Source organism: Phlebotomus papatasi, chromosome 1 (assembly GCF_024763615.1).
Source record: "Phlebotomus papatasi isolate M1 chromosome 1, Ppap_2.1, whole genome shotgun sequence".
Lineage (NCBI taxonomy): Eukaryota > Metazoa > Arthropoda > Insecta > Diptera > Psychodidae > Phlebotomus > Phlebotomus papatasi.
Window position 1 is genome coordinate 108,472,178 of NC_077222.1, and position 12,989 is coordinate 108,485,166.

Consider the following 12,989-nt stretch of genomic DNA (forward strand, 5'->3'; position numbering starts at 1 on the left):
ATTTCTCAAAGAGCAATTAAAATTTATTATTAATTGTTTCCAATAGTAACATTTCTTTGCACCTTTGAGATTAAGAAAAACAAAAAACAAAACAACTTTCTTCTATAGTGTTAGAAAAAAATAGTTGTTTTCCCTTGGCAAAATTAACCGATAATCCACATAGATTTTCTTTTCGCAATTTCCGCATGAAAATTCACTTGGAGTATTTTTTTTCTTCTCTTATTGTTTGATAATGTCGATTTTGATGGATATAGGGGGAAAGTATTATAGCAATTGTGCGAGACAATACAATTTGTGAAATTTGCATTTTCTAATCATTCTGTGAAATTTTCTCGAGAGAGCGAGAAATCTTCCTAACTAAATTCACTTGGTAAATGTGCCGAAGAGTCGTGCCTTTTAAACGTGTTAGACGATTCTTTTTATGGTTGCTTTTTGTCACTTTGAGGTATTTATTAACATTAAATTTATTACCTTTTTACTTCTGTCACCAATCAATTTGGTCGTGTGCAGGTCATCTTCATTTAGGCTGGCTGAGCATGGATCTCGGTATCTGTTGAAGAGATGATAGACACATTCTTTAGATAAAATTTTTTGAATAGTCAACATAGAAAATTACATCAACCTGAAATTTAACCCATTCCTTACCATGGTATTATACATCATACGCAAATTGAGTGATTTTTGATAATTTATTTCTGGGCAATTTTTATCCGAATTGCTGTCGGGAATAGATTTTTAGTAATGTTAGTTATTCAATTACTTGAGAAAAATAGTTCGACAGAAATAAAAATACATTTTGTTATTATTTTCTTGCTTCGCGGAAGGTCATGCAAAATTTTTGCTCAAAATGGCGGACGGAAAATACGACATCCCGTCGAATTTGTTAAAATTGGCCTCTTTCCTCTTTCCTGATTTGAATTCTAGTTCCCAATTAGTGTTCTTGGATAGTTACTCTATCTAAAGCAATAGAGTTTGTAATGATTTAATGCACAGAATTTAAATTCAGTGACCGTTAAGATGCGTGTTTTAGGGTGGCTCCCCACGCCCCCATAATAGATAAAAAAATTTTCTTTTCAGAAAAATCATCTATTAATCTGAAGGGGAATATATTTCCAAAATATGATCATTCTATCTCAAGTATTTCTGGTACATTGACTGAATGGGTTAATCATACGACTGGGATTTTTAACAATTACCGCAGAAAATCATCTTCCAAGTCATCTTCTTGCCATAGAACTTTTGCCTTTTGACCTAACCTATAATTAACCTAAGTTTTTTTCATGTCCATTACGTGACTAAAATAGCCTCTAATTTATTAATACAAGTATAAAAACTTGATAAATATTTTAGAATGCGAGGCTATTTCATATTTTGGATACGATTTATTTTCTTAATTCAAAATTCTTCTTCTATCCTCACTTTTTATGTCAAAGAGCCTAATGACGGCACTTCAATTTCGCATTTTATCACCAGAATAGCCTCTTTTTCATTGATCAAATTAGAAAAACCACAAAAAGTATATTAAAACGCGATGTTATTTTATATTTTGGAAAATATAGGATCAGATTTCTTTTTTTATACTTTAAAATTCTTTTAATTCTAACCTCACTTTCGAGATCAAAACACCTGATAGGGTAATGACAGCACTTAAAATTATTTGATTATTTAGAGAAATCTAACATTTCTTCTGTATCTTCTATTCAAAATAATTAAAATAACACAACTTAGAAGGGCTTTTAATAGATCAATCAACTTGCATATTTTGCAGTGAAATGTTCATTTTAAATATTTTGACCTTAATTTGTTAAATAAGTACAAGATACAAGATTCTCCATTATGCAAAATATTTTGATGTTTATTGCTAGTTATTTGAATTATTACCAATGAACCATTAATGAAAATGCTTTAATTAGTGCCTCTATTAGAGAACGGGAGTGTTCTAAAATAGTACTATATTATTTTATGGGATGTATTACTGTAATTGTGTTTGGGCATGGATGAATAAATAAATTGTAAAATTGCAGAAAATTTTGTGTCCAACACACTGTAAGTTTTGTTTTTGTGAAAATTTGAGACATTGAGAAAAAAAGAGGGTGCGATTAACTTTTTTTCCTCATAACTTGAACACTTTTTAGGTGTAAAAATATATCAACATTTTTTAATATTAATTTTACACCTTTTAAGGATAAAATTAACATGAAAAAGGGTAACTTTAACCCTCAATACACCTAAAAAGTGTAATATTTACACAGATTTCGGATCAATACTGCAGGGTAAAATTAACATTTCCAGAATGTTATTTTAACTTTTTCGGATTTCTCTCAGTGGAGGCACTTTTCGGTGTTCGCCAGTGCAAAAGGTCACCCTAAGATGAAAACACTTCTTTCGTCTTGCCCAGAGCTTTCGGTCCCGATGTGGACCTTCTTCAGTGGTCGACTAAGTAATGTTCTCGTAATTACTCGGACCGAAAGCTCTGGGCAAGACGAAAAAAGTGTTTTCATCTTAGGGTGACCTTTCTCACTGGCGAACACCGGAAAGTCTCTCTCAAAATATATTGTGCCAGTCCATCATCATTGATTTTGTGAAAATGGTTGTCACATTTTAGTCAGAATGAATGAAATCTATATTTATTCACCTCTCTCTCTCCAGTAAAAAGTTTTGAAAATATCTTTACGAATGGTACATATGGATAAACTTGAAATTAATCTCAAAATTGAGGTTATGTAACAAGTTTTGGCTTAAAAGTTCAATAAATATTTTTATTCAGCTTCTGAATGTTTAAGTTTGTTATAAATAAATTACTCTAGAGTAAATATTTAAAACTTCTATCACTGAGAAATGCTAAACTGGGTTATATAATGGAATGTAAGGTTATGTTATGCATAACCTTTAAAAATCGTACAATATTTTGGTTAGAAACACCAAAATTAAACTTGAATTTTTTAAAGCTCAAAATTTGCTTTCTTAACACAAAAATGCTTTGAAAGGGGTTTAGGAAACCTGCTTTTTTCTATAAACATTATAAGCATTGGAAAAGATATCAATTTATTTTACTTTTTAATTTGTAAATTATGAAATTAGAAATTTCTCTAGAATAGCAAATTTTTGAACCCAGTCTTTCCAAGATTCTAATATTGACTGGATCTATGACTCAAATTCAGAGAGTTTATTTTCTTAATATTTAACTTTTCTTCAGGATGCTAAATCGTACTCTTCTAAGCTGTAAAAATTATCATAATTTAAAAAAATAAATAAAAATTGTGAATATTTTCGAAGTAATTGGTACACTGAGAGAAATCCGAAAAAGTTAAAATAACATTCTGGAAATGTTAATTTTACCCTGCATTATTGATCCGAAATCGGTGTAAATATTATGCTTTTTAGGTGTATTAGGGGTTAAAGTTACCGTTTTTCATGTTCATTTTACATTTAAAAAGGTGTGAAATTAACATTAAAAATGTTGATATATTTTTACACCTAAAAAGTGTTAAAGTTACGAGGAAAAAAAGTTAATCGCACCCCCTTTTTTTCTCAGTGTAGAATTTGTTTCTTAGCGTTCAAAAATCATGCCTTTTAATTTCTTAATGTAAAAAGCCTTTCAAATGTTCTGTGTTAGACAATATACAAACCATAATTGTTCTCAGGTTCTTAACAGGAATAATCGAATCGACAGGAATAATAAATTATTGCCTGAATTAATATAAATTATGGTGTCACCATCATAAAAATTATATGTTATATGATAAAAGTTCAATGGGATAATGCATTTTTCTAGCCTTAATTAAATAATTAGGCAAATGTTAAGAAAATGCATTTCTAAGTTAAACTTTACTGATGCTCTGCTAAGATTGCAGATAACAATCATCCAGAAAAGGTTTTGTAGAACAAGTAACATGACTTGAAGTGCAACAATCTTTTAACAGTTGCATTTTAAAATCACTTTCTTCGCTACTTTAAAAGTTTAATTCTTTTTTTTTTCTTCACCGCAAGTTCCGCTTGAATATCTTGAAGATGCTTATCCCTGAATTTATGGGAGTAATTGCACTTTGCGAGCATAAGAAGTGCATGTTTCTTAATTGAAGAACATACACACATTGTGCTTATAAAAATTTTACGTGCACACGCGGTTCATCAGTAAAAGTTTTCGATAGAGGAGGGTGGGGTAGTTTTACGCATGCATGACTGAAGATAATATACTTTTTTTAGAATGATCGATTATTAAGTTAGAAATTATGCTTTATTTTTGAATAGCAGAGAGAAACGCGAGAAGAGAGGCGTAATTATTTTGATCATGGTTCATATTAATTTATTTAGCAAAAAATTAGTGAAAAAAAGTTGGGCTGCGTGCAAGTGCTCTACACTCCCCTATTGTGAAAAACTAATGCAGTTTTTTGCATAAGTTTTTTTTGCAGAAAAGTGAATCTTTTATTTAATTGAAGATCTTATTAATTTTTTTGCATAAGAAAAGCGAAAGAAAATTTCACCAAATAATGTTTGCAAGAATAGCATAAAAAACGTTTTAAAAATGCGAGTAGATTTTATCATTTGATCTCTATCTATGCAAAAAGTTGAGCATCAATTTCAAAATCCTGACTGATTGAACTTATGGTATTTGGAGTCGATTACTTACCTGGATGGACACGCGCAGAGGGGTTGGGTGTAATTAAGTCGTACGTAGACCGCATTGCAAACCTATAAGGTGAAATAATGATGGTTTGAGAGAGGTACAAAAAGAGGCATGCCAATAAATCACATGTGTAATTGGATTAATTTCTTTAGCATACATCTACAGTGTGATATTTTACCTGTTGAATGGCGCACTCGGGCAGAAGATAAATATGCTGATTATGTGGATAATAGTGGTACTTGGTCGGTTTGGCAGTTCCCGTAACTGGTGGTTTTTGCTATAGAGAGACAAAAAAGAAATAAATTTTCATTTTCTTCACAATCGTTCACCCGTCCAATTTGCACTTTGATGGATTTCTTTTATGTCAGGGCTTGAGGTGAGAACTGATGATAGGGGAGTATGGGACTATTTCTATGGGGAATCTTCATTTCAACTCTAGAACATTTTTTAAAAGTTTAATGACAAGTCGGAACAAAAGTCTATCAGTTGAATATTCATACACTGAGAAAAAAACGGGTGTGTGATTAACTTTTTTTGCTCATAACTTTAACACATTTTAGGTGTAAAATATCACAATTTTTTAATGTTAATTTTACACCTTTTTAAGGGTAAAATTAACATGAAAAAGGGTAACTTTAACCCCCAATACACCTAAAAAGCATAATATTTACACCGATTTCGGGTCAATACTGCAGGGTAAAATAAAGATTTCCGGAATGTTATTTTAACTTTTTCGGATTTCTCTCTGTGTACGAAGTAGTATAGTCAGTTCCTTAAATATAAACAGCGGTTGAATTCAAAATGTAATTTTTGAGGTTATTTTAAGAAACTTTCGCGTAGAGTCTGAATTAGAAGTAATTTTACTGGAGTTTCCATTATATTACAGTAGACTCTCGCTTATCCGTGGACTCTTTTTCCGGGTGACATAAAAAAATCCGTGAGGCAGTTGAATTTTCAAAATTTTGATGACACATTGTTCCCGATTTGGGTTTTTTTGTTAAGCAAATGTGCTCTATCTACTGTAATTCTTACTCACTGTAACATTTTTGGACAGTACGCATGTTTAGAGAGATTGTCGGATTCAGTCAGGCTAGGATTCACTCCATAAATTTTCAATGTAAACAAAAAAATCGTTGGATTTCAAACAATTTGATGGGTATCACTCTCAAAATCCGTATGACATTTTGGTTCCGCTCTCACGGATAAGCGAGAGTCTACTGTATTCTCTAAAGTTATTTTTCTTAATTCAGGTTAAGTGCATTTTACATGAATTCTGTTACGTGTTTTTGAAAATTTTGTTGGCATTTGATGATAGAGATGTCATCTATACCCCCCAAAAATTTATATTTTAGGAACTCGGCTGTATAAAGATAAATGTGTGGATGATCTGTCATTTTCTAAAGTTGGACGTGAAATAGAGTAAATTTAAATAAAATTATCAACGTCTATTCGTAGATTTTGCCCAAAATTAGAGTTAAATTAAAGCAAATTGATATCGTCTGCACTTTAAATCATTTAACAAAGAAAATTAAGGCTGTAATTCTATTTAGGGTAAGTGTACCAAATTTCGGCACAGTTGCATGCAATCCGTAAAGTCTTAAAGTCGAAATGTAATAGTTTTAATATACAAATTAATTTTTTTTGATACTTCTTTTTAAGGAGTATTGTTTTCAACCTTGTGGATAGTTTAGCGTCTTTGTTTTCTCTAAAATCATTCTTAAAATACATTTTAAAATGAATTGAAATATAGTCATAGCCTTGGGTAACTTGGATTCTCATAGATCCTTGCCTTTCCGCAAGTCTTACAAAGTCTTTTTCACATCATCTAAATCGTCGAAGCAACATTTTTTGTTGTTTTTTTTACATGATATACTTTCTACAGGAAACACTCTAGACGCCTTGTTATGAAACACTCTCAAACATATTTTATGAGATATTCCATATAAATTTTGCCAAACGAAAACGATCTTGACTGAAGGACATTTTTAAATGGAAAACATTTTATCATATACTTCAGTCGAGATGAAATTTTGCTCCGAAATTGATAAATAGTTAAGTGACACATTAACACTTACTGTTGAGTGTTCACAAGTGTTAATCCAACACACAATATACAACTATTTGAGCATTGAACTTAAGCTGAATTGTGGAGGCGTATGACCCCTCCACAAATCCTCATACGGAGCGACATAGAGACGAATTTTTCTTCAGCGGACGCCACCCCGCTGACACTTCGTTTGTCGAGGCAACTCACTTTAATTTGTATTCTGAAATATCGTATAAGTGAAGGGGCAAAAAATATGTCTGCAGAAAAACGATCGCAGCGCCATAAAGGATACAATAAAGAAAACTGAGTCTTTACGGGACTACTTAAATCCAAAGACAATAGTAATGACCAAAAACTAAGATCGCGAGTATAAGCTACCGAGAGGAGGTATCTCCGAGCGGTACCGTACGCAGGCTGATGCTCGAGAATATTTAGCCTGTTTAATTTGGCAGTAAAGGATCAGCTAAAGCAAATTTATACCAATAACGTCTAATCGATGATCCTAAGTCCTCAGTGTATGACAGTTTGGAATAAATCTTTACTGCTAAATTTTCCAGCTGAATGACTTGAGATCGAATGAGAAACGTAGCCGACTGTGCAAGCTTTTACGAAGGGGCATCAACCTCGGGGCAGACCTAGGCCAAGTTGACTGAATTAAATTCAGGATCTTGCCTAGGAGTACCTTGAGATTGAACCCTAATATCTTCCTGAAGTGCCGGAGGATCCTGGGTGTCCTAGCCCGTGATCCCAGTAGGGATAAGCGGTTCAAGGAAATGATGATAGTTACGGTTTATTTTAAAGAATTTCAAGAACACTATTTCTGACCAAGATGTCTCTCCCTTGACTTTCAAAGTTTATCATACCTTCCACAAAAACCAAAAATAAATTAAAAAAAAAAACAACAGACATGTAAATATAGGACTGAAAGTTAATGAAGAATTTGTCTAGGTCAGTATAAAATGAGAATGTTCACTCACAAGAATTTAGGTGTTTGGGCCATTTTTGTGAGTGCTTATAGAATCTAAAATATAAGTTGTAGATTCACTATTATTCTATTACTTATGTAGTCCAACAAAACTCTTTAATTATATAGTAGTTTAATCATGTGCCTATTTTTCACCTGAGTAAAAAATAATCCAGTGGCTTAATTGGCCCTTACGACTAATATAGCCCCATCTTCCGCTATGCGAAAAAAGCGTGGCTAAAACATATTGTGTTCATGCTTTTGATGTTCTCTCAATCATGGGTCATTTTCTCCTCAAATGGGATAATTTTTGCTAACAATCCCATGGATTGACATGCCGAATTTTGTTAGTGACGCTTGCATTGGAATTTCTTGATGATAAAAAAGCGCGCCTAACTTTCTATCTCAACAATGGTAGCAATAGATATCAAGAAAATTGACGAACTAGAAGAAGAGAAAGAAGGTGAAGAAAGATCACGTATAGAATGTCGGAAGCACTTTGGTAGATGAGGATGATGAAGGTAAAAAAAAAGAATCTCAACTTCACAGCCATACAAACATAATAAACACTCTCTAATGTTTTTCTGTGTCGGATGATTAATGGAGAGATTGTAAATTGTGTACTTCCAACTTCACAATTTCTATGACACAATATATGACGTTCTCATTCTTAATTGTTCCTTCATCCCAATACCTATTAATATATTGAGATAGTTGTACAGTCATATCGCTCATACAGTATTACAGGGGCGTAAGTCAGAAAAATATGCAGAATTTTTAGAAAAATTAAGCAAAACTTTTAATTCCGGACAGCGTGTAATTCCGGACAGTCCATTTTATAGTTCGGACAACCACACAATTATTCCAAAAACATTATATAAAGTGAATATTTATTTTATTTAATATACAGAATAATATCAATATCATAAGATTGATGTTAATCGACTTAAGTCCATGTAAAACTTTATGATCGACATGTTCAAAGTGTTTGATCATTTGAGATTATTTCAACTTGAATTTTAATTAATCTTTCCCTTTTGAGATGAAGAGCAGATACGAGAACTTACTGACATTCTTATGCCACTTAATGATTTCATTAAAGAGATCGAATTCATTTATTACATCGAGAGAGAGGGAAAGATGATTCATATAATTGCTCCAGCACGTTTTACTAATTCACTAATTTAACTCTTCTATGACTCAAACTTATGGGCAGCTATTTACCTTCATGCTGGGTAAATAGAATTTTCAATCATAAGTTCTCGCATGTTTTATATATAGGAAATTCAGTGTGTTAGAAATGAGGTGAAATGGATTTGAGAATGTTGCCAATTTACAGCATATCTCTCTTTCACAAGGAAGACCTTTTCTACTTAATTAATGCAAGTGATAAAGTGCTGATAAATTACATGTCGTCCGAGAGTAATTGTCTCAGCGTGTAATTAATTACTTAATCGCGATAATTAAGTGATTTTGAGCAAATAAACTCTCACCATTATCGAGTGTGTGAATGGATTTTCGTTATTAGCTTGTTAACAAATTGGTTTCTAATATGTTCTGACATACTCTTGTTTCCCTCAGCTTCTTGCTTTTACACACTTTCTCAAGATAACATTAAAAAAAAATAAAACAAGAACTCTGCGTGTAGATAAAAGAGTAATTTAATCTGGAAACTTAGGGAAAGGCCTTCAGGTTTCCCAATGTCAGTAACGAAACGTTGGTTTTAACCAATCTTGAATGACATGCGATTTCTGTGATGATTTCAATGCTCGTTGGAACATCCACTATTTCTAACTGATTTTTCATGTATCTTCAGAGCTCTTTCCAGGACAATTTCCCGATTAGTATTAATAATAATATTAACCCGATTGGTTTTAATTTTGACGCCACAGTCCGAGAATGTCAGAGGCAAGGGGTATATAACTTTGCCGCTCACGGTTCCGGGTGCCGATCTGTCAATCTCGTGCCTGTCTGCCATAAGTAAGTTTACAAGAATAGTGTTTCCAGTACAGTACATTAAAATTTACCACTGAATTTGTCTAGGAGATTTATATTACACGAGTTTGAACGAACGCTATACTTCATAATGACACTAAAGTCCGCCGATTCTTCGCTAAAATCGTGCCGATCTGCCGATTTTTGTTATTGAACATTGCATATTCAACTTGCCAATCTGTCGATTTTTGGCTAAATTGCGTCGATCTGTCGATTTTATAGCAAAATTATGCCGATTTTTATCTCCAGATCGATACAATTTTGCCGATTGCCGCTCTCGGTTCACTCTGAGAGGCACTTATTCACCCCTTGGTCAGAGGAATGCGATAATTTGCCATTACGGAAGTTCATACCATAAAACAATGATGGCCCTTAGTTTCCTTTGGTCATTTTCATCTCAAAATTATCGCATGACAGTTCCCTCAGATACACAAAACCATCTTACTTGTTCAGGTTCACAGCTTGCACAGTTGGATAATTTTGCTAATCAGAGAAGTTGATCTTCGTCAACTGGCCTCTAACGGCCAAGCGAACCAACTCATTCACCCTTTACGAGCATAACTTTTTTTGGACATCAATGAAAGCTTGTCCTTTTTGCAATTCGAGATGTCCATTTTGGAATTTTTAAAGCATCTTATATGCTCCGCTCAGTAATAACCTTTCGAAGAGACAAAGCCACTCCAAACCTTTTCGAAAATCTGTCGGAAGCCTAAAGTGCAAGTTCATGTACTCACCGCTTTAGCGCTGATTGTTCTGCGATTTCGAATTTCGGTATTCTTGACACTTTAATCGTCAGGATTCAAGAACATTGTAAAAACGTTTGCTGCAAAAAGTGAATTTTTGTGTAATAGTTTTGTGGAATTTCAGGATGGCAGATCGTTTGAATTGCACTTTTATTAAAATAAATGTCCTTTTCATAGACTTTACTCACTTTTGTGTAACTCGTCGGTTTAAATGTTCGAACTTCGAATGTTCGTTATGTTATTATTATACTGAACAAGATTGGTAGAGGTCCTTTTCGAATATTTGGAACCAAGGATCATTGGTATGCAGCTATGACGCAGGTTTCGTTCAATACGCTTCTTCATCTTTATTCGTCATCCACCGTAGCATTTTATAATGCTGATAGTATCCCTGTATCGAGTATTTAAGTATTTATAGCTCAGCAAGACCTTTTACGTCAGAAAAATTTCATAAAATCAAAATTCGCATCCCTTTCTTTCCTAATAGCTTTGCATATGGCTGTTCTTTCGCACTTTTCTTCTTTTTGTAAACATCGCATCAAATTAAATTTAGTTTATCATAATTTTGAGTCCGAAAGAGTGAGACAGACTTAGGCAAATCTTTTAAGGCAGAAAGGAGCGCGAATTTTGATTTCATGAAATTATATAGGGGAAAGTACTCTCCCTTCGAACGTTCATTCCATCGAATAATGTGAATTTTCTTGAAGTTTTCCTAAAAGATTTAAACATTTTTATTAAATATAATATTTGCTAGCTTATTATCAATTATTGATAATTATGTGACGATCACGTGGAAATCTTTTGGAAAAGTAAAAGAAATTCACATTATTCGAAGGCATAAATGTTCGAAGGGAGAGTACTTTCCCCTACTGAGCTAGAAGGTGTACCGGAGGCATTAGTATCTAAATTTCCAAAGCTCTGGGCGTTTGAAAAAAAGTTAAACCCATCAATGTGGAAGAAGAATTGTTGACAAAATTCGTTTTTTTTAAATTCAATCGTATACTTCTGTTGAGGAGAAAAATAATTGTCCATAGTACTAGAGTCAGGGGCCTCTCGACATTTCATTTTTCCATACGGTTTTGCATAGAGGCACTGAAGACTATTGGCGAGTTTTTTCCTAAAAAAATTGACTTATCAGTTTGATATATTTCGAAATCGCACATTAAAAGCTATCTAAAAGTATATATTTCATAATGTTTGCCGAAATAATACAAGAATTACGAGCAAATTTGTTTAAGTCGCGGTGCAATATCTGCAAAATTTTTACAAGGAAAAGCGAAAAATATCTTCACTTTTTATTAGGCTTGATGAGCCTCTGACTAGAGTAAATTCGTAGATACATGGGTGGCTGGTATGCGGAGTGATTTTGCCACTTGTTCTTCGTAAGGTTATCTTTAATTCTAGCACTTAAGGATGGTCTTTATCGGATTGGATGCGGTAGATCGGATCGGTGAAGACCATTCGTAAATGCTAGAATTAAAGAAAACTTTACGGGTAGCAGAGGGACAGTCACTTTCGAAGGGAAAGTTACCCGCATCTACGGTACCATACACCATACGTAAAACTTCAGTCGAACGAATGAACAGCCCTGTATTAAAAGCTCTTAAAAACCAACGTTACATTGAGATTATGATTGACAAGTAAATCACAACTTATCCATATAATTCAGCATTGTGGCTTGAAAAGCAAGAGACAGTAAATCTCTGAAAGAAAAAATAAGAACTAAAAACTGAAGTTCAATTAAGAACTCTTCTATCTTCATTAAATTGAACTCAAAGAAATTATTAAAAAGACAATAATTTGAAAGAAATGTTAAGGCTAACGGATCTTGAGTTATAGAATTGATTTAGATCTGTGGTTTTGTGACAGCTAGTGATTCTTTTTTTGGGTAATTTGAAAATGTTCAAAAGTTGATGATTTTGAATGAATGAAATGTCTCATTGTGTGGAAGTTTCAATTGATTATCTCCTTTGAGGTCAAAATCACAACATTAACAGCATTAACCGACAATTTGTCCAGAAAAAAATTCATTGTGACTATTTTGATGGGGAGAGAAAAACAGTTTTAACAGTAAAGAATTCTCTAAATTACATCACAAACAATTGATAGATGGAATGTCAAAAAACATTCCACTTGAGAAAATTGTGAGAACATTCCTTTTTTTATGATGCGTCTGTCGCATCAGGTGAATTTTCTACACGCTCGTGTAATTAAAGACAAAAGTCAAGTTCATGTCGTGGAGATATGCAGAACAATAAGACTTAAGATAGTGCACTGTATGCGTAAATGCGGGGAAAAGTGAAGTTAATTGAGAGACTAATCTATCCCATCACGGAATCGTGTTTCACCCATTAAGAGAATTTTCTTCAAAACCAAAGATAGAATAAATTAATTCTATTTTGAGCATTTATTAGAGAAATTGGAGAAAAAAGCACGCCTTTGTGTTTGTTGGCGCCATAATGAGATGCGCGCCAAATGTATCATCCCCACCAGTGCGCATCGGAGTGGTTTCGTTAAGTCATTTTGTCCCGTTTCCCGGGTCTCTTAAAATAAGATTTTTTCACTCTCAAATAAAAAGTCAACCACATTTTGCACCAAATAAAATTTATCTGC

At 33.1% G+C, this 12,989-nt stretch overlaps 1 protein-coding gene across 1 annotated transcript in view; it reads right to left on the minus strand.

Annotated features, from left to right (window-relative positions):
- Positions 1-12,989, minus strand: part of LOC129799141 (uncharacterized) — a 69,749-nt gene that overhangs the window by 12,319 nt on the left and 44,441 nt on the right. Inside the window, exons 2-4 of the mRNA XM_055842809.1 lie at positions 4,806-4,904; positions 4,631-4,692; positions 472-550 (exon numbers count right to left, since the gene is read on the minus strand). Of these exons, the coding sequence (XP_055698784.1) occupies positions 472-550; positions 4,631-4,692; positions 4,806-4,904 (240 nt within the window). The remainder of the gene's footprint in view (positions 1-471; positions 551-4,630; positions 4,693-4,805; positions 4,905-12,989) is intronic.